Here is a 22,081-nt window from a genome sequence, read left to right as displayed (position 1 = left end):
CGTTTTGATAGTTCATAATAATGATGAGTCGTTTTTAAAGGTTTGGGTTGCTTAAAATTGAATAAAGATATGTTTTATATTTTTGAACATTTGCGCCTTTGATTTACAACAGCGATTATTGTGGATCACGATTGGCGGTTAATCGATTTATAGATAATAAGCCAGCTGTTTCATCGCATAAAACCGTAGCAGCACATTAGAGTGACCAGCCTGCAAATAGAAAATATGTTTGCAGTTATCGAAACCAAGCAGTTGCCTTCGGTTCGTTTGATTCCTTTTAAGCGCTGCCGTTTATGTTCCAAAATAAAAGTGTATTTATTTAATGTTTTAGTTTCTGGGGGCATATTTAATTGCACCGGTTTTTAAATGCAATGCGTATAACAGACATGTGTGTAAATCCGTTCTCATATTGTGTGTGAATTTTACATCAGCACCAAGCGCCGCGTCGACTCGAGTCTAACCTCATACGTTTGCTTGTATATTTATAACGGTGTTTATATCCGTCCATCATTCTGCCCGGCTTTAAATATGAATGCAAATCAAATTGATACAAATTTGATATTACTTTTCTGCCAAAAAGAGTGAATGTTGCTGCTGCGCGTTAGTAACTGTTTGTTTTGTGTTAAAAGATTACCTAAAAATTGAAACGAAAAAATTCTGTTAAGTCGAGCTACATACATACGTATGTATATGTATGTATAACGGAGCGTCAATTCGTCCATCAATCTGACCGGCTTTACTTATAAATGCAAATCGGCTTGATATAAATGTGTAATATTATTTTTGTGCAAAATGGAGTGAAGTAATGCTGCTACGCGTTAGTAGTTTTTTTTCTTTTTTTTTTGTGTGCCTAAGATTAACTAAATATTTAACCGAAATATTTCTGTTGAGTGGAATTACATATGTACATATATACGTATGTATGTATTTGTATAACGGAGTGGCAATTCGTCAATCAATCTGACCGGCTTTATTTAGAAATTTTTGTGCAAAAAAGAGTGAAGTAATGCTGCTACGCGTTAGAAGCTGTTTTTTTTTTTGTGAGTGAAGTAATGTGCGCCATTAAGCATTTAAACGAAATAATTGTGTAAATGAGCGCAGATCCGACTTCACAGTGTTAGTGTGTGTGTGTGTATTATTAATAAGCAGCCTGCAGTGCCTTGAGCCCGAAGTTCATGCATATTTGCATTTATAACGGCGTTTTTGAGGAAGCAACTGTGTGTAAGAAGGATAGAGTAAACGAAAGAAAGCCATTGACACTGCGCGTCTATGAAACACACTGGTATGTATGCATATGTGTACATTTAAATATTTACTAGCGAATATATCACGGCCTTGCCCGTGGTACGAATAAAATAAATTCACTTAACGATCTTTGAAAATGAGTTTGAAACCGATCGGACTGTAAGAAAATGTACCAAAACAGAAAAACAAGAATAATGTTGCAAACATTTGATGCCAAATTGAATTGACCGAGTTATGGGGGTGGGAAATTTTGACCCATGTCCATATAGAAAGGAAATTATTTCTATTTAGGATATTTGAGGGTACCATTTTCACATGAATTTTGACCAAGAATAATGTTCCCAGATGTCGATGCAAATTTGCCAAACTTCTTGGAAATTTTTTTTTCAGGACAAACAGTTTTACCTATCGGTTGGAAATTCAAAATGCATATATTTCTGACTTACGTTGTTTTTTTTTTATTTTACATGTTTTACAATTATTAGCACAAAATACATAATTCACTCGTTGGTAAAATTAAATTTTTTTGAACTGCGTTCAGCTTTAAAATTTTTTGTGTGTGCACATACATACAATATACTTAAATTAAATATTAATTTATCTTAATGATTTTTCCTTTTTGAGTTTGCAGCGTTACAAATCCATCTAATACTTTCGTATGAGTACTAACAGCTTAAATGTTAAAATATTCGCTAGGCTCGCATTTTGCTTAAAACTTTTCCTTTGCATGGATTTACGATGTCTAGTTTGACGTTATGATTTGATTTTTTTTCTGCCGTTCCCGTTACAAATGGGTCATTAATTGGATCATTAATTTCTTTAAGTGTCTGAAAAGTTTGTTCATGACGTAAATTCATATAGTTTAGGCTCTTTATCTAGTACCGTTAGTTAAAATGCTATAAACTAGAATGTAGCGAGAAATGTTATAAATTCAGAAATGATATTATATATATTCATATGATTTTGTGAGCTGTTGATATTGTATTATGGATAGCACATAAAATCTTTAGTTTTATAATAGTACGATACGAATTTTCTCGAAATTAAATCATATTTAGGAAATAAAGAGTGATAAATATACCCAAAAGTATTAGGCCCCTTCACCGGATTCTAAATAAAATGTTATATACAAGGTTGAAGATAAAAAAACATGCTTAGATACATTTTTTTATTAAAATTTTATAATTATTTGTTGCCTGGTTTCAGATAATTATTGGCATATATAGAGATACATATTTAGATGAAAATATATATCACAAATTAAATCAACCACAAAAAAGAGTATGGACCCTCAGTTTTATAATGTCCTGAAACACGCGCTTTTCATTTTTTTTAATTTAAATGGGAGTCTACAATTACGTTAGTAACTTTTACATATACAAGGACTTATACTAATATTGCATTTTGAAAGTACTTATACAAATTTCCATGGGAGTAGCAAACTATAGGAATATACAGTACACATACATAAGTCTATCATAAGGGAATAAATAAATTTAAGTAACATGTCATCAAAATATTAAATACATTTTTCGATGCCCTTCAACAAATTGGCTATAGTATAAATATAATATGAAGAACATTTCAACGAGTGAATACCGTATTTTGGGCTATTACTTATGACAATATCTACTATTGCATACCAATTGTTCCTCTGTGTATAAAGCTCACATCTAGACGAACAGTAGTTTACTAATAGCATAGGCGTGGTTTAACTGGCGTGTTTAGATTGAAAATCCTCAGTTTTGTGCCGAAGGTTCTTCAACAACTTCGTTGTCGATGCGTGATGAACGTATGCCGGATTTTCCAGTCCATGGGTAGATGTCGGGGCAGGGCTGACATGTTTTCATGTATCGAACTCCAGATTTGTGCCAGAGATTGCAGACTTTTGGATTATTGCAACGTTTGGGTCGGTCCTAAAGTGTGTTACAAATTTAAGTTTCATAAAGGGTTCTTGAATAGACAAGCGTATTTGTACTAGGATATTGATTAACACTTACCGAGTAATCGCACTGGAATGGCTGGAACGAATTGATCCTAGACGTAGGTGTTGGATCGCGCACCCATTGTAGAGCCTGCCAATTTGTTATGATCCAAACATCTTGCATGGCGTTTATGGCATCGAGGAACTTTATAAACCCTTCCTTGTGATGCGGCTGTGTAAACCAAGCGGCATGATAAAACAATCCAAACGGTGCCCTGTATAAAATAGTATTCCTTAACACCTAGAAGTATTATTAAAAATCTTGCCTCTTTACCTATTGGTGGTATAATGACGCTCGAAATTCTTCATTATCATTTTGGTCACACCCTCTGCATCACTTGGATTTGAGCAGGCATCTCCCATAGAGCAACGTCCGCCGTTCAAATCCTGCCACATAACCATGGGAACTTGCCAAACACCCGGATAGCTTCGTGTCGGGCAGGGCGGTATCATACAATCGTGGAAGATCTTATAATCAAGAGTGTACGGCCACGAGGGAGGACGATTTTCATAGACCGGCATCGACGAGTCGTAGGTGAAATTTGAGTCATACAGCATTTTGTACATTTTGTTACCACCAACCGAGAGGAAAGGAGCACGCATACCCCGTACGTCAGATAGCTTGACGCCACCATAGGCAGCGAGTATTTCGCGTTGACCAGCTATTTCCCGAGTCCATTTCTTTTGTGAGAACTGCTCGCCAAAGCTGTGACTGTGGACAAAAAAAGTAACCTAATTTTGACTAGCTATTTTTGAAAGTAAGATTTAGAAAAGAACCATGGCCATTTGATGACTGATGTCTGTGAGTATGGAATAGGGGCTTTTTAGAAGTTTTAAATAGGTTGCCGTTTAAGTTAACTACGTTGTATTGGTGTTCTTCGTGTTTGTGTTATGTCGCCGTGTGTGTTTGTCTCAGGGTCTGAGAGTCTGCTACTTACGAAACTGTGTGCGATGCCATTTCATGTCCATCGGAGTAGAGATTCTGCACTTGACTGTAATCAGTCCATTCGTGGGAGACATAGAACGTCGCTGTTATTGGGCAGCCATTAGGGTTGACACGTCCCTTCTCAAAAAGATCCGTATACAATTGTTTATTTAAATCATTTACGGAATCATCGAAGGTCAACAGTACGATTTGAGGTATGCTTTCAGCAGGTAGTTCGCCTAGCAACCATGACGACAATATTGATGAAGTGGTGGGTGATGGAATGTAGAGAAAAATAGAAAGTTCATGATATGAATAAAAACCAAGCAGATACATAGAGCTAAGGAGATAAAAGACTATGATTGCCGCATGTAGTTGATGTCTCTTAGGTTAAAATGACCTGCCAGAAGCGAAAGACAATCGCAACTTACGAAACCGTATGCGAAGCCATTTCATGTCCATCAGAGTACAGATCCTGGACCATGCCATAATCCGTCCATTCATGGGATAAGTAGAAAGTGGCACGCCAAGGACATCCGTTGGGGTTCTTATGCGACTTGTTATTAAATAACTCATCATAGAGATCAATATTAATTGTGCTGATGGCATCATCAAACGTAATTAAAACAATTTGTGGGATGTCCGATACATTCAAACCTCCTATGTTTTGTTAGGCAATGAATTTATTTTTAAGACATTTTTCATAGCCAAATAGGTAAAAAGAACCAAGCTAGCTTCGACTTGCCTAATGTATTAGTAGTCAACGATCTAGCTAATCCGTAAATTAGAACTTACCGGGTATGTCCCTGCCACCGCAATAGCAATCGGGCAGTAAACAAACATCCTTACGGCACTTGGCAGCCGTCTTATCCGGCGTGGGCTGTGGGTATACTGGATCCGGTCGGGTTGGCGGATATCTGTAAATGTCCACAAACTCTTGGGCCTTTGAGACTATTGTGCCAGCCGGCTTAAGCGTTGGACGCGTCCGTCTGTGGGTGTTTATCATTTGTAAAATGTTTGCTTTATTTAAGGATCCAAGGTACTTACGGTGGATGAGTCCCTCTGTTAGGAGCGGCAGCAGTATCACGATCCTGATTCGTGTATATTGCACTGCCACGGTTTCTATTGTTGTTTCTACATTTTATTGTATTAAAAAATATTTAAAAAATTGTTTAAAAAAGTATTTAAACAGTACATAGTTTTAATTGTACGGGTTGCCAACCAATTATTTAAAGGGCTATTGTTACACAAAAAAGTTAAAGATAATACATTAAGATTATTTATGTGCTTGGTTAGTGTTATTTAATAAAAAACCTCGCGTAACCCATGTATTCGAAAAGTATGTAAGTATTTATATATATGTATATATATATATGTACACGTGAATAAAATAGCATTTCATATCAGCAGCCAATTCGATTATATAAAGTGAGAACCGGAAATGTATAGTATACTTATGTGTATGTGTAGCGGGATTGGGCTGTAAACCTAAGCTGAGAATAATAGACATTATAATTAAAGTTGATGTTGATTCACTTTGTAGACCGCTGTAAAATATGAATAATTTACTTTGTATGACTTCTTCAAAACAGGATTCATAATTTCTGTAGCATGTTTGGGGGCGGAACTGCTTGGTTTAGCTCAAACAAATGCTTAACTTGTTTAATGCGGAACACATTCGAAATTTTAGGGCAAATTAAAAAAAAGCCTCTTAAAACTTCCACGCTTTGCTCAACGCTAATTAGAAACAGAAATACTATATTAAAGCTCAGTAAAATGTGCAAATGCAGATTGACATCAAAATTCAATAACTTTATAGCTGTAATGAATCTCTTTTAGTGGAATTTAATTTTTTTGTATCCAGCTATTTATTTACGAGCCATATACTTACATGCTTCGCATTAGAGAGAAAATTATGTAAATGTGAAATCAAAATTTTCAAATTTCAAATTTTTTACTTTTCAGTTCATACATAATTGTGACTTGTACATACATACATACATATTTTCATCGGTATGTATTAATTATAATCGTTTACGTATAAATAAAAATAAAAAGTGCGCCAATAATATCATAATTAAATCAAAATGAAAAGATCACAATAATAATAGACAAAAATATATGAAGAGTTAAACTGGCCACCACCTAACGGTTACAATTTGTTTACGTACTTATGCTCACCGTTTTGTACATTGTTGCAACATTTTACAGAGCAGCTAATATTTAGTATTTATGTATCTTTGCACTAAAAATCTAAAAATCTACGAAAACGTACAAGGCGAAAACTATGTAGTTTAAATGGATCTTGGCATTATTTTGGTCTGAAAAAATTTCCGACATTTTGCCAGTTGGTTGTTTAATTTAATAAAAATTAAAGGCATACTAGAAAGCCAACAAACAACCAGAGTTCTACAAAAGTGGGTGAATGTGGGTAATGAGAAAAGAAAACTACATAAAAGTACAGTTGTTGGGTTGGTTTTAGGAGACTAGATCTGTGTTCAAAACAAAATTACGGTGAATTTGTATAAAAAGACAGGAGAGTGATAATGCAGAGGTGACAGCTACTACAGAGCGTTAATTAGAAATCGCTATTTATACCTTGAGGGGATTTCGTTGCACTTGGGGCTCAGTGTGCTATCGGAGCACTTCACCGAGACAGCAGCGACAGCGGCATTGTTGTTGTTGTATTGGTGTTGGTTGTTGTTGTTACTGTTGGAGGTAAGGCCATATTGGAATTTGTTAGCTCTACCCCCTGGCATTTGATAGGTGGATGAGGTAGAGACCGGGCTAGATGATTGGGCGGCAGCAGCGGCAATTGACGACTTCAAGGCGTTATTTACCCTCGAAACTCGTGTTGTTGGTGGAGAATTTATAGTTACAGAGGGATAGGCAGTCGTTGTTGAAGGGACAGGTTCAGTACTAATATCTGGGGTGCTAATGTTAGCCTTTGTTGCATCTGTGTCTAATATGCTAATAGTAGGGGTTGGGGTATATGATTTGGATGGGTTTCCTGTCGACTTAAATGCAAAAAGTGGGACGCGTGTGGTTGGCAGTGATGCAGACATGGTAGAAGTGGATCTCATTGTAGTCGTAGCACTTCGGCTTGTTGAAACGCCCGGTTTAATCTCATTAACCGAAGCTTTTATTTCTGAACCATAAATTTCATCAACGAATTGCGGTGAACCGCTCTCATCACTGTCGCTGGCGGAAAGAAAATGTTGCAGTTGCTCCAGCACATTGTTAGCACGAAACTTGGTTCGTCCATTTGCCGTCGTTATGTAGCCGGCATTCTGCAGACTCTCCGCCAGTGTACGCTCTGCCGTTTGCTGCCGATATTTGTTCGAAAATAGATACTTAACAGGTGGGCGGTCGGATATAACATGAACATCTTGGATAGAACTGGCAGATGTATCTGTGCTTATGCTCTGTTCTATGCTATTGTTATGTTTATTTTCGAGTGGCTGCTGTGCAATTAGGGCTTCTGCACGCGGGTTATCTGAGATTGAGGCTTCATTTTCATTTGGGTTACGTTTCGGTAAACTTGTTTCCTCAGCAGTTATCGGTTTGGCAGAGGACGGGGATATTTGATACCTATAAACGGTCTCCTTGGCCTTTTGACCTGCCTTATAAGTTTCATATTTTTCACCAGACTTAGCCGTCGGTTCGGATATCGTTTGCCGGAGGCTGCTAGCAACTCGACCACGATGCGCTTTGCGTCTTAAAAATGGTTTAGATGTGGAGCTCCTCAGTTCATAGCTATTGGGTATCTTAAATTTGGGGGCGTAGGTGGTCGGCTCGTCGACACTATCTAAATTATAGCTGACCGTAGCCGCAGTGTACCGCGACCGGCCACGTGCACGCACTGCGATTTCAGACACCTGGATTGAGGGCGATGTCACTACAGTAGCTACGGTTGGTTCTAAAATTGTAGTAGTAAGTGCTGCCTCCGTTTGTATTTTATTTGTGGTTGTGGTTCTGGTTGTGGTCGTTGTGGTTGCACGCGGCATGCTTGGAGCTGGTCTTTGGGGACTGAAGGTGCTCAGAATTACATCACTTATGCTGAAGTTGCGGGTATTGCTGTTTGTCATAGCTTCAATGACAAATTGGGTGGCATTATTTTGAATAGTGTTCAGAGGAGGAAAGTTATTCTGTGTTGACTTTGGCGTTGTTTGGAGAAACGGTATTGAGGCTGGAGCATAGCGCGTTCTTGTTGTTGTTCTGAGGCTGTTGTGTGGCAGCCGTTCGTCTTGCAGCAAACTTTCAAGGCTCTTATATGGCGAAACAAATCTCATTCCTGGGTTGCTCGTAGCACGGTTAAGGTTATCCTTGAAGATATTTGCACGGGATGTAAAACTTTGTCCAGAGCTCGCTCGTTCGGTACTAGTACCTAAAGTACTAGGTGCTCTTATTGTTGTGGTGGTTGCTTTCGCAGTAGTGCTGGGCAGTTCAGTGACGCTCAATGTTGGCATTTTCGTCGGTTTTCTATGAGCTTGCTTGATAGTTGGACGACCGTTGCGCCAAATACGTAACGGGGCATATGTTGTTGGTATAATATCTTCAATCTCCGTGCTAACATGATTGATTAATGTAAGTGGTAAACGGGTTGTTGTTGTGTTGGGCTTAAGACGTTGGCCATTTTCAGGACGTTCAAACAGTGGTTCAGACGCGTTTTCCTCGTTTAATGATTCCTTAGCCCTTAAGGTAAATCCGTGAGAACCGCTTTCCAGACTATACTCGTATGCTTTGTTGGGTCTTGCTGTACTCGAGCTATCTAACAGGTCCGATGACGCAGCCCTTGGCGTGTTGTTTGTAATCGCCCTAAAGCTTTGGGGTTTAACATCGGAGAGAACATAGCTTTGTATACGTTTGCTTTGATTTTGCTCGGTGGATATTGTTTTGTCTTTTTCAAAGCCGTTGTTTATATTTTCCCTTGTGTATACAGTCTTAAATGACTTCTCTGTGGGCGCGCGCACTAAGTTGCTGGCTCCATAAGCTGCGGCATTGATGAAATCCAGAAACTTGGGCGAAGTGCTTGTTTCAAAAGTACGACTACTAGATATCTCCCCCGTCTGGACGTGCACATTCTGGCTTTCATCGTAAACTGTCTCAACATACTTTTGAGTACTACTACTATTTGCACTGTCATTTACCGACGCCCACGATTCGCTGATTGGAGGTGTGACTGTAGTTTGGACTTGGGTCAGAGTTTTTGTGTCATTGATATTTTGACTTTGACTGCCAGCCACAGCACTGATCAGGGACTTGGCCAGAAATTGTAGCTTGGATTTGAGAAAGGGATTGGAGTCATATGTGGGAAGTGAAGGTTGCTTTATGGTGCTGGTCGTTGGGGTTGTTGTACTGGGTGCTTGTGTGGTACGTGGTGATGTGGTTGTCTTTAATTTGATTATAACATTTTGCTTAAGGTTTTTATTTGCATGCGTTTTTGAGCTGTTGAAGATATGTGTATTTATAATAAACAATCAAATTAGTGTTAGTATCATATCCACATTGATTTGTATGTATGTGTATGTTTTTACAATATAACGATAAATCTGAATCTTTTGGTTTTCATTATTGGACTGGTATTCGCTGAATCACTTCCCTAGATCTTATTATAAAGCGCATGCCATGCGAACTTCACGAAGCCATACGCGAAATACCTAATTGCTACATTATATGCAAGCATACATGATATTGTGTATGAAGATCATGCAATGAATTTGAGCGTTCGTATCTTATGGAATATTTTGCACTACACTATCAGAGAACACAAAGAAAACTAGTGTGAAAGGGTGAAATATAGCCAAGTTGTAGCCTAAAATAAACATCAAAGTCTAACTGACGAATTTTGCTTCGGTTTCGCGTATTTAAATAAATAAGTGCTACTAAAGCCAACTCGATTTGCATTTCGGAACTATGTGTAATCGGGGTAATCGAATATCATATGATTTGATGAAATGGGAAGCTTATAAATATTTATCATCTAAAAGCCAATAAGGCATTGGTGGGCCAAATAAAGGTTTTTATAAAGAGCTAGAAGGTCTAGGTATTTATAAATGAAGTAAGACATTTCACTAATTGTGGTGTAGAAAGTACCTGGAAGGGTGCAATGTAGTTGTTGTTGTTGTTGTTGTTGTAGTGGTTGCAGGGGGCTTTGTGACGGTTTGTGTGGTTGTTGTGGTAATCTTGTTTGTATTCCTGATTGGTACTGAAGATGACTTTGAAATCGGAAGACGTGTGGGTGTCATTGTCGTGTACTTCTTAGTCGGATCTACTTTAAAAGCTGAAGTAGAATGTGCGACATCATTGGCAATCAGATAATAATCGTCCGTAATTTTTGATTTGGGAGCTTGAGTGCTTGGCCTAGTCTTCACATGAGTTTGCTCGCTTTGATAGTAGTCCGCGGGTGAATTTTGGGCATACTCTGCTGAGCTGGAATAGCTGTAATCGACCTCTTCATAGTTCGTATTAGGCGTGGTAAATGTGTCGTAGTAATTGCGCCCATCAGGCCTAGCAGCTGGTTTTGAAGTCGTCGAGGCAGTTGCCCTCGTATCCAGGGCTTGTATGGTCACCGCTTCGGCCCTGGTAGAGAGAAGCCTTTACGTGTAGCAGTTGCAGTTAAAAAATGAAAATGTATGTCAATTTTGATGCATTTGGTGTATGTTGTACTTGTTTTTGTGTTGTATGACTTTTGTACTTTTCGAGAACACGCTAGCTAACTAAACTTATGGTGTTTTCAAGCTATTGAGCTTAATTTCTCAAGAACATTATATAGATTTGGTACAAAACATTTTGAAATTTTTGTTATTACAATTTGTCTGAAAGCTAGTTAACTTATATGAGGCATGAAATGTAATATATTCAACAAGATGCTACCGAATTTCAGTTTGAATTGCGATTAAAAACGAGAAGAGAGTACTTACCGTTGCGGAGTTCGCGTAGGTTGATCGTACACATTATCCTGTTCGATCTGTTGAATGAACGATTAGTTGTTAAGCATAACAATAAGACTAACTGTCAAGATAAACGAACATGTTCTTATCATTAATAACGGTTACCTGTGCATTGAGATCCTCATCATAGTCTGTATTATAGCCTAAAGTGGGCTGGCTGCTGTAGCTTGGTCTTTGGGGTGGTGTCGGCGTCGTCAATATTTCTAGCGGTCTATAAGTTGATTGCTGTTGTTGACGCACTGAAGACTGGTATGGCTGAGACTTTTGCTGATGCTGTTCTTGCTGCTGTTGATACTCAATATCCCTATATAAATCAATATCGTCGTCGTAAACAGAATAGTATGATGAATCATAGGGGTTTGGTAAGGCATGTGCCTGTTGCTGTTGTTGTTGCGGTTGTTGTTGAAATGGTGACGGTTGTTGTTGTTGCGCCTGTGGCTGCTGTGGTGTTTGGTAGCCACCCCCATGATTGAATATGGATGTGTTGTAGTAGTTACGATTGGATGCAAACTGTGGCGGTGAAGCTTGTGAGCTTGGTTGTAGAAATATGTTATCGGAAGTTTGCGCCGTCAGCGATGACGGGGAAGATGACTCAACTCTTTACACACAATTATGTGGGAAGAATATGCGGCGCAAGTTATTTACATTAACAAGTATAATTTAAATAGTTTAAATTATTGATGTCATTATATAATACATATGTATGTGTGTAAAGACAATGGTAATTTACATATATTACAAGGGGGAGAGAAATGCAAAACGAAATCAAAAAATAATTAAATCTGTGTGGTTTTTATATTTTGTGGAATCGTTTAGTAGCTTAAAGTATTAGTTATAAAGGATGAGTTAAGTTGAAGTTAAGCGGTTGAAATTTCGGTTAGATTGGCCCAGTCCCTACAAAATTTGTTTAGTCAACTGTACATCTTTGGTAAGTTCCATCTGTTTAGATTTCTTAGTTATGGGTAAGGTCTGAACGTAAACGTATAAACAGTATAAACAGTAGCGCCTTAAAGGGCAGTGGCATTTATATTTATAATTATGTACATGTAACCGCCGTATTTATGTGTATTTGTGTAGCGGCACCAAATAATTGAACAGCATATTTTCGGCGACTTTTATAACTACCTTTGTCTTTCCGTATTTGAGCTGATATGTATCGAGTTCAAGTGCTGGCCGCCCAAACCACCATTGCTTGAACTTGGCTTGGCGTAGGCAGCCCCTCGGCCGGTTTCATTTTGCGTGCGCTCTAATCCGTCAGTGCTATTCACAGCTTGGGCCTGCCACTTCTGCTGTCCGCGCATGCGCTGTGGTGGTCGCACGGTGTATCGGATTCTTGTTGGGGTTGTAGGCGTTGTAGTGCTTGTTGTGCTGGTAACGCGAACGCGGAGTGTAGATTGAGTGTTGGCGGCTGTTGATCCTTGCAACTGTGGCAGTCGCTGCTTCAATTCTTGAAATATGTCACTGGGAAAGCTGATGAACGCAGGAACTCCATTGCCTGTGTTGGGCTGATTGAGTTGCGAAAAATTTGGAAAGGGTCGGCGCGTTGTTGTGGCTTCCATAAATCCTGTTTGTACATTGGGGCGAATTTTGCTCGGCGTTGTCGTGGGTGGCACATTAGTTGTGACTTGTGGACGAGGTGGTGCCATAGTCTCTGACATGGGCATGTAGGGGGGCATGCGTGACGGTGGCAGCATGTCTTCGTCAACCCCATCATCGTAATCCTCGTCGTAGTATTCAACAGTTTTCTGAGTGGTGGTCGTTCTGCTGCCACTGCTCCGTGGACGTGGTGTGCTGGTTGTCGTTGATTGATTTGGTTCAGACATTTGTTTGTTAATCTGATTTTGCGTATTCTTTACGAAAATCTTATAACCTTTAAGAATGGGTGTAGTCGACGCTTGTGTAGTTGAGCTAATCGACGCTTTTGCAGGCGTCGGATTGGATTTGAAAGGAGGTCGGGTTGTAATTGTGCTAGTTGGCGTCGAACTGCTGACGGGTCGGCGAAGAATCAAGGCATTGCGAACATTGCCACTTCCATCATTGCTTACCTGCTTAAAGTACTTAATTAATGGGTTTACAGCCGGATTAAAACTTGCCAGATCACTAGCTTTTAGGTTTGCCATAAATTCATTAATATTAAATTGAAAATTTGTCATCTGAGGCTTGGTAGTTGTCGGCGGCTTTGGAGGCACAGTGGAGCTGATAGATTTGGTAAAAGTCTGATATGATTCTGGTATGGAAGTATTTGAAGCATAGCTGATTCCGATTGGCAAATGTGACAAATCTCGGAAAGGTATTTGCTGCAGGACATTAGGCTTGTTGTAAGCTAAATTAGGCGCCGAAACGATATTAAAGTTGGGTGTCACCTGCAGTGGCGTGACTGGTGGTCGCACCTTTACTGCGGCATGCTCTAGTTGATTCAGCTTGGCAGTATTGTATACGCCCTTCATCTTTTGATTTGCAATAATATTATACTGAAAGTAATTGCTCTCTGTCGTACTCTGTGGCTCCGGACTTTGAGTAATGCTGTACTGAGATATCAGTTTGCCAGAATAGTTTGACGTGCTTGGCACATAATCCGGTTTGTTATTGTAAAATCCACCCATGGTGCTGTATTGCGCATATGGACTGTTTGGTGTTACTTGGGGCGTCGACTTAGTCGTGGAAAAGTACTCGAATGACGGCCGTGGGGTGGTGCTGTGCGCGGTGGGGGCAATAGGTTGATTGTCCAAATGAAAGTAGGCAAAGTTTTCAGTTTGTATTTGTTTTCTGCGTTCTTTGATCTCTTTAAGCTGTTGTATAAGGTAGGGTAGTAAATCGGCTTGGCTCGTTTGCTCTTGGTAACCACCTGGCGGCCTTGAGCTTGTTGAGCTGGCTGCACCATAGTAGTTACCCGCAATGGGTCGAAAGTCATCTTCCAACGGAGGCGGCGGTAGTGACAAATTATAACCTGTGTAGACCAAAGTTGGTTTTTTTCCATACGGCTCAGCAGGTTCCGGCTGTTGTAGCTGCTGTGGATAAGCCTTATATCCCGGACCTGGGTTTGGTTTATTATAGTTTTGATTGGTGTGAGTTTGCTGGCTTGGTGGAGTGAGATAGGGATTGTAGCTACCGAAACTGTAGCTATTTTTCTGAATATAGGGCTGCTGAACTGGTGTGTCAACGGATCGGTAGTTATGCGCCGGCCACTTAGCAATTGGATGAGGATAAGGCCGCAATTGACGAGCTCGTCGCTTTGATTCTCCTGTTGCAGTATCATTGTTGTCTTCGACAAGTTCACTGTAGTCAGCGTCCGTATTAGGAAAGCCAATCTCAGATTGACTGATTTTTGATGAGTACTTTTGCAGTTGAGAGACCAATGGCACTGCCTCGTCATACTGCTCTTGTGAGTTATTCGAGTTATTGGAATTATTCGTCGCTTCGCCACTGCCCAGTTGGGTACTGTTGGCACTATCGGGCTCCATAACCTCGCTAGAGGTATTTGAATCGTTGGACATTTCAGTAGTAGAGGCAGCTGTTTCCTCTGGCGTAGTTGACATTAACCCACTAACATCGCGTCGTTTGCGTCGTCTGTCTACATCAAGTCGATTATGTGACAGTTCGTGTTCGATTGTCACGTCGTCGTCCAAGCTTTCGCTGTTTGCGTACAGAGTTTAGCCAAAAATCATATTCAGTCGGTTGTTGTGTCATTTGAAGTAAAATATAGAAATAGTGCAGTATGCATTTTATAAGAAAAAAGAGCAGTAAAATGGGTTGAAAAGAATTTAAAATCAGTTATGCATTTTTGAAAATAAAGCAAAAAGTAAATTACCATCAATAGACAATAAATTTAGTTTTTAAGCGACGGCAGATGAAGCACTACATTTGAGCGGAATTTAAATGGCACAGAACTTACCTGTAAACTGTTCCGAACGTGTAGGACCCAATTTTTCCATGATTGGGTATAGCATTTATGCTGGCTTGGTGTAGGATGCCATCGCGGTCCCGCTGTACCTGGCTTACAGTACTCGGCTGGCCACGATAAACACGTTGCTGACGATCGCTTTCCTCCTCTTCAACTGGTGGCAGTGTTTCTTGTGCATCGGCATAGAGCTGTATGGTATATAGATATAAAAAAAAACCATTTGAGCTCACGTTGCTGCCTTTTGGCCGTGGTTTACCTTAGCTATTTCCTCCTGCGAGTCCAGAAGCGATTTTGGCTGTCCTCGTGACGTGACCACCGGATTTGGTGATACGGCCAGTTCTGGTGGCGGTGGTATGTGCTGAACCTGCGCTTGTATGATTTGTGGAGGTGAACGATGATACTGTGGGGGAACTGTGATTGTCTTTTGTGTAGCTGCAGGGCTGGTGAAGGCGGCCCCAAAGCGAATGCGGCTGGGAACATGTTGCTGTGGCTTATTACGTGAGGCGCCACCTACTTCGGTAGAGGTGGCCGACGTGCCACTGTCCACCAGTTCGCAACCCACGTTTCTGGGCCAATCACAAGTCTGCAGTTCATGCGAATACATTAGACCTCCAGTGCAGCTCTCGAGTAACGCACCACCGAATACGCATACGTAATACTGTGTGCAGTCCGTGGGATGAGGGTAATACCCAAACTCTTCGGGACAGTCAAAGCTAACACCATTTGAACTGGTTGACTTAACATTGGTGCCAAAACTGCGTGAATTGGTGACGCGTGGGGCCCGTTTGCTTTGTGCATTCGTCAATCCTGCAAAGGATAAAACACAAGATATTTATAATTTAGTACATACATATTTTTTAATTCAACATTTATAGTTGTTATATCTGGTAAAATTAACTTGCTGTTTTTAGTTCTATTTTTACTTCCCTAATCCGACTGATTTGGTTAGAATTAAGTCTCAGCTGTTCAGATCAAAGTAAACAACAGATTCTGTCTGGCGGTTCAGTTTTATTAAGAGAAAGAATTTTCAAATTCTATTTCTGTTCATGGTTTAATGAACCTTCAAAAATATGACCGATTCCATACAAAAATGTGAGTTTAACCATTATTTTCCTGTAAATTGTTTTGGAGTTAAAATATGATTTTGGCCAAAATAAATTATTTTTGGTCAAATCCTTTACTAGCTTTAAAATAAAATAAAAATTTTTTTTAAACAATGTCTCAACAAATCTATATAGTTCAACACTAATATACTCGTCTTCCCTTGAGAACAGAGTATATATATAAAATAACCTTTTGCGCAGAAAACCAGTCGCAAGCCCACACGGTTCCATTTATCGTTAAAAAAATATAACCAAATACTAAAACTGATTAGCAATTCAAACAATTGAAGCTGAATTCGAATTGAAACCAATTCGTTGCAATCAAAGTCATACGAAATTTTAAACAAAGCTAAAATAACTGAGACACAGCCTTAAGCCAATGGTGCGACCAATTTGAGTGGCTCGCCCAAGCTATGGGCGCAATTTAGTAATTGGGGCGGAAGTTGTTTTTGCTCTTATTGCTTAGCATTTTGGGCATATATCTTGCTTTGCAATATTTTTGTACTGACAGCTCAAAACCACAGCTAATAAATTAACCGAATTGCAACATAGTAAATTTATGCAAGGAGTCCGTTTCGACACGATATCAGTCAACCTTCGATTTCAATTCGGTTTTGGTTTAAAACCTTATGCTTAGAATGTAAACCATAGCTATGCAATCGACAAAATTGTTTTATTATTATTTTTATATATATACATATATATATTTATATATACATATAAATCTTGGTTTTCTTGGGACAGTGCTGCGGAGCCTTTACCCAATCGCTTTATGACCCACCTACACTGACTTATAAACACAAGCGCCGGACTGCAACTGAGCATTATAATGCTACACTTTAATTGCGACGTGAGCATTTTACAAACAAAAACAAGTTATGGTTACTCGAAGTTAAGTTGCACTTTTGACCAGCCATGAAACGGCACGAGAGGCACCTTATATTTTTCAAGTAATACAATATATTTGGCCTGATAGAGACACCTTTTCCCAAACAAATTTACATTCACTTTTCTATTGTACCCATTAATAGTTTCTAAGCCAGATATGGCTACAATTACCGCGTTAGGCATTTCATCATTATTATAATTGGGCGTACATGAATCGTTGATTCCATGTTGATCAATAATAATGCGTCTTTCTAAATACATATAGACATCTAATTACTATCAGATGGGACGATTCCCGAATATAGCCATTTCTTCTTTGAACCCATTAAAAAAAGGGGACCACGTTTGGATCAGCATCAATAGCACAGTAACTAATGCCGGCCCATTTATTTGAATGCCATGATATCAATATATAAAAAGAAACAAGAGACAACAAAACATAGTAAGTTGACACTACCATATCAAACGCAGAAAAAAAAATTTTAGATTTATTTTAAATATTGGTCTCCTATTTCAAAACTAGGATAAAAGGCCGTAGTTTTTGGTACATGAATTTTTTTGAGTGAGATGCCTGTATATTAAATAATTGATAAAAATGGATGAGCATCTCATAGGTAGGCGCAGGCCTCCCATAGTGCTCTATTTTGTTTATGTGTTTGTTTTTCTAATGTGAGCAATCATGTCAAGGCTGGTAGATAAGATCTATTTAGCATGCAGCACGCACCACAAATTGTACAATTATCGAGCAAAAGCTTTCGGTCTCGCCTGACAAACGCAGCACTGACCGACTATCTGAGTGATATATGCTGTTGGCTGGCAGTGCCGCAAAATGTAAGCTAATCACGTGCCAATGGCAATCGGCCATGCAAAAGTATAAAGCCGCCATCGCCTGGGATGACATTTGTCTTAGCCAGTGCCAGTACACACTTGGCAACACAACTGTCGACTCATTGTTGCTGTTTGTACTTTCTGCTCCACTAAACAAAGTGTCTACGTGGATTTGCTTAGCCAGAGTTAGAGCGTGGCTGGGTTGTTATGCAATGTACAGTAATTCGGCCATAAGCCTGATTGGCTTTTTTTTTTTTTTTTTGTGAGTTTGTTCGCCGTTTGTCGATTGCTTCGCTTTTTGCTGCTCTACTTGTTCAAAAATAAGAGCAGCACATTACGCGACTTTATTGAAAGTGAAGTACTATACTGCACATAAAAAGGCAACCCCACAAATACTCGGACAATTTGAATTGTACATACTATCTATTGATACGCTTTTCTGTCAATTTGCGCAAATTTATGTTGCTTTAATACAGCGAACTTACGGCTTCCGGGCACTAATTTTGCTATTTAGGTCATTAACTTATGAGTTTAATTTAAAACGTTTAAAATAAGTCCACACCCTTATCCAAACAAATTAAAAACGACAATTTTTTTCTTTTAGTTTGTTGAGAAATAAACTATATACTCTGATATATAGGTTTAAATTCTATATATTTAATAAAATACAACTGCGGTTGATTCTGCACAGCAATATACTAATGCTCTTTATAAGTGCTATTTAAATTTGTCGCTGATTAGTGTCATTTGATAGAAGTGCGAAATAATTCGACTAAGAATTACAAATTAAATATGAAATCGCCTGCCAGCTAATTTTTTTTGTCTAGAGTCGTCTAGCTCGCTAGGTGCGGTTCACAATTAAACGCACACTTTATAAATTGAAAACAACCATTGGTCAGCTTTCAGTTTTTAATCGATTGCACAATTCAACGGGAAGGCGTATCAGAGACCTCAAGGCACAATTTCGGCGAGTAACCCAAGTTTTGCTACAGTTTACGCTGTTGCTGTTTCTTTTGTTACCAACATTTGAGAGCTGACCAGCGATTACTTTGCATGCGCGCAGAAAATTTGTGACCGGCAGTTGGGATTTTCCTTTCTAATATACCAACGTTACAGTCACTTCCTGGGTACAAGGCTACATTAAATGCCTTCACACATATTATTAACCTAAGAAGCTCAAAATTGAGGAACTCAACCGATGACTAAATTTTATATATACTAGTTTACATTGCGAACAAATATTTTTGAGTAATATATGTTTGTACTTCGGTAGCAGATTCAATTATCTAAAAATCGGTTAATGCTGTTATGAATATAAGAAAAGTTCAGGTTAAATATAAGCGCAATAAATATTCAGCTTAAATGTATGTTCAACCAATAAATTTTATTATCGTGTGATAGCCAATAAATTACGTTATTGATTTGCATCTCGCGGCGGGTTTTGTTATAATTAAAGATTTATGCGTCTCTGAATTGCAAACCTAGCTATGGTTTACTTGAGCTTCTTTGCGATATTTTAATTAGGTGCCAATAAATATCTATAATCTGACGAGTGGAATCGCTACAAGAATATTCGGGAAAGTGCCCAAAAGCTGCTAACCATGCCTTAAAGCAAAAGTAGTACAGTTCAGTTGCCTTTCGTTTCGATACCTGAAAATGACGCTGATATGCAATGGTATGTGCCAACCGCAAAAGTGAGAGCTATGTATATTGGAACCCACTATTTTATGCACCACAAACAGGAAATACACAACTATGCAACACTCGCCTGGTTTTCGACTTATTACTACAGTTGCTACGGTCAGCTGTGAGTCCCTCTCAAAACATTGGCTGCACTAGAGCCGTACAAGTTTTTGGTAGTTATGTAACAAGGCTCCTGGCTAGCATTGAATTGCCACATTCATATACATTTTCTGTTTGTCTATGTTTTCAAATGTGTGCCTAAAAATTATTCAATTTGTACGCTACCTTAACAACGATTTACTATTACAAATATTTCAAATACTCCAAGTTTTACAAAGTTTTTGTATGACTATGATCGAATGCACATCAACGTGCTTAGATGCTTTCTATTAAGCCTTCCAAATTAATAATTTCGTTCTTGGTTTTAAATTAAAAAAAAAACCATAGAGTAAAGTGATATTGAAAAAATATAAACTGAATGCACAGCCAAATTTGCTTATAGCCTTGGCGTTGCCATGTCGATCAATTAGATCGCTTAAGATGAAAAGGACAGCCTCCTGTATGTGTTAACAAACGTCGGCCAAGAACCTTTAATATTAAGCACACATCACATGAGGAAGAATGGTAACGGCCCCTCTTAGTCGTTAAGTGCTTGCTTGACTGTGACAGGCAATATGAAACTTGTGGCATTTGATTTGAGCAAACTTGCAGTTCTTACTGTAGTTGTAGTAGTTTCCAGAATTGTATACTCTCTCATAGGTAAAAAGTTTGTACATGCTTTGTGTATCTTTAATGTTTGTTATAAGATAACATTTTGTTATACCCGCCAAAACAAAATATATTTCTTTATTCCAGATATAACTGAGATATGATAGAACAAATAGACATATGTATATGTTATATACCCATATATATGTACTTTGATATATACTCCAACGTGCTACGATTAAATTGTTTTTGGTCACAGTGAATGTTGCCGAGCAACGCCAACTTCGACCACAGCAAAAAGTAAAACACAACTAGCACGAAAAGTGGGTCAAACTGAGAATATTGCATAAGATGTAGACACAACACTCACCAACATACACACAGAGACAAGCTATTTCAAATCTTGCTGCTAGTTGCAGCAACTAGACCACGCGACGTCGACATTTCTGCCAACGACAACCAAAGCGACAAAGACAACCACGGCACAGTGTGGCGCAAGGCTTGCAAAGCGCATTTTAAATGCGGCGAGCCACGCCTGCCTTAAAATCGATCACTTTCGCATACTTGTAAATCGAACCAGCCAGCCAGCCAGCCAGCTGCCACAACAGCGCGAATGTTGCTTGCCACTTTATACGGTGCAATTTTTGACGATTTGAGTTCGAGTGTCGCATTTGCAATGAGTTAGCAGAAATGCCTGCATCGAATTAGTTTTTTGCTCTCCGTCTTGGTCCGTCATGTTGCAGCTCTACAGATGTCGCCATTGCGAGAGTGTAATGCGGAATCTACCCAGACTGCAAGATCGAGTGATATGCTACACTAATATTGGTAAGGTCTTATGTGAATTTGTATGCCCTAGAGTATGTCCATAATATTCATTTTCCAAATCACGGGATTATATTGCTTGCAGCAGTAAAACAGTGTTTGTGAGAAACCCTTTTAAGATATGTATCAAAATATATTTGATATATGTTTATATTTCATCATTGTATACCCCGCAAAATATGAATTCTATACAACTTCTTAACAAACCTGTATGTTAGTATGTACTTGACTACTTGAGTAATGCGAATAACCTATACTATTCAGAGTAGATAATGGTTACACATCAAAATGCATGCAAATTTGAGAGACTGTCTATAGCAACGGAGGTCAATGTATAGCACGCTACAATGTTGAAAGGCCTGTTACTCAAAAATAAGGTAGCAAATTTCGACTGAAAGATGAAGCAAATATGAATAATACACTTATAGTTCGCAGAGTGTGACAACCAAAATTTACATACAAAATGTACAAAACAATTTCTGTATTATCATACTGAAAACAATCTTAGCATCAGCGGACTGCAGTTACCGCAACTGCCGTTCCACGGCCATGACGCTCATTTTTCAGTTCAATTAAATTTCGAAGAAAAACGCCCCATTGACTCCAGCGGCTGAGAGGTCAAGGTGCTCATATCTGTCTGTGGTGCTTGTGGCCTCTTCGCTGCTGCTGACACGGTTGATGTTGCCAGTGGCAGTCCCAGCTTTTCGTGCGATTTGCTGCTGTACTTATTTTGTGAAGCATTTATTATTGGCACTTTGTAGAAACGCCGGATGCTGCTGGTTTTCAAATGTTGTTACACACATACATATGACGTTAAATCAATGTGTGTGCCTTCAATTTATATTTATATTTATATGTATGGCGATATATACGTATGTATATACATTTTTTAAAACCGAATGCCTTTTTGAATTACCCAAAAACATTCATGCACATTAAACATACAGTGTGAAAAACATTCACGTGAAATAATAATATCTCTACGCACAATCGTTATACTAATGGAAATTTACAAAGCGTGATTATTGTCTTCAGAAACCG

The 22,081-nt window shown here is 38.9% G+C and overlaps 1 protein-coding gene across 15 annotated transcripts in view; it reads right to left on the bottom strand.

Annotated features, from left to right (window-relative positions):
- Positions 1-1,679: 1,679 nt before the first annotated feature.
- Positions 1,680-22,081, bottom strand: part of Cda5 (Chitin deacetylase-like 5) — a 38,639-nt gene continuing 18,237 nt past the window's right edge. For 5 of the 15 annotated variants that reach the window (XM_064690479.1, XM_064690476.1, XM_064690481.1 and 2 more), the window contains 11 exons: positions 15,265-15,815; positions 15,000-15,196; positions 11,213-11,705; positions 11,078-11,124; positions 6,753-9,602; positions 5,202-5,288; positions 4,950-5,143; positions 4,586-4,814; positions 3,504-3,941; positions 3,246-3,444; positions 1,680-3,161 (listed from right to left, as the gene is read on the bottom strand). In XM_064690479.1, the coding sequence (XP_064546549.1) occupies positions 2,985-3,161; positions 3,246-3,444; positions 3,504-3,941; positions 4,586-4,814; positions 4,950-5,143; positions 5,202-5,288; positions 6,753-9,602; positions 11,078-11,124; positions 11,213-11,705; positions 15,000-15,196; positions 15,265-15,612 (5,259 nt within the window). In that variant the 5' untranslated portion in view covers positions 15,613-15,815 and the 3' untranslated portion in view covers positions 1,680-2,984. Of the gene's footprint in view, positions 3,162-3,245; positions 3,445-3,503; positions 3,942-4,167; positions 4,394-4,585; positions 4,815-4,949; positions 5,144-5,201; positions 5,289-6,752; positions 9,603-10,250; positions 10,752-11,077; positions 11,125-11,212; positions 11,706-12,232; positions 14,968-14,999; positions 15,197-15,264; positions 15,816-22,081 lie in introns of those variants that run through there. The other 10 variants (XM_064690486.1, XM_064690477.1, XM_064690478.1 and 7 more) reach the window with 10 other exon arrangements.

The sequence above is a fragment of the Drosophila montana genome, unplaced genomic scaffold (genome assembly GCF_035044405.1).
Source record: "Drosophila montana isolate Dmon_TW-CO22-7 unplaced genomic scaffold, ASM3504440v1 contig_3266_1, whole genome shotgun sequence".
NCBI lineage: Eukaryota > Metazoa > Arthropoda > Insecta > Diptera > Drosophilidae > Drosophila > Drosophila montana.
The sequence above is the reverse complement of the archived record's forward strand: the minus strand, read 5'-3'. Positions and strand labels throughout refer to the sequence as shown.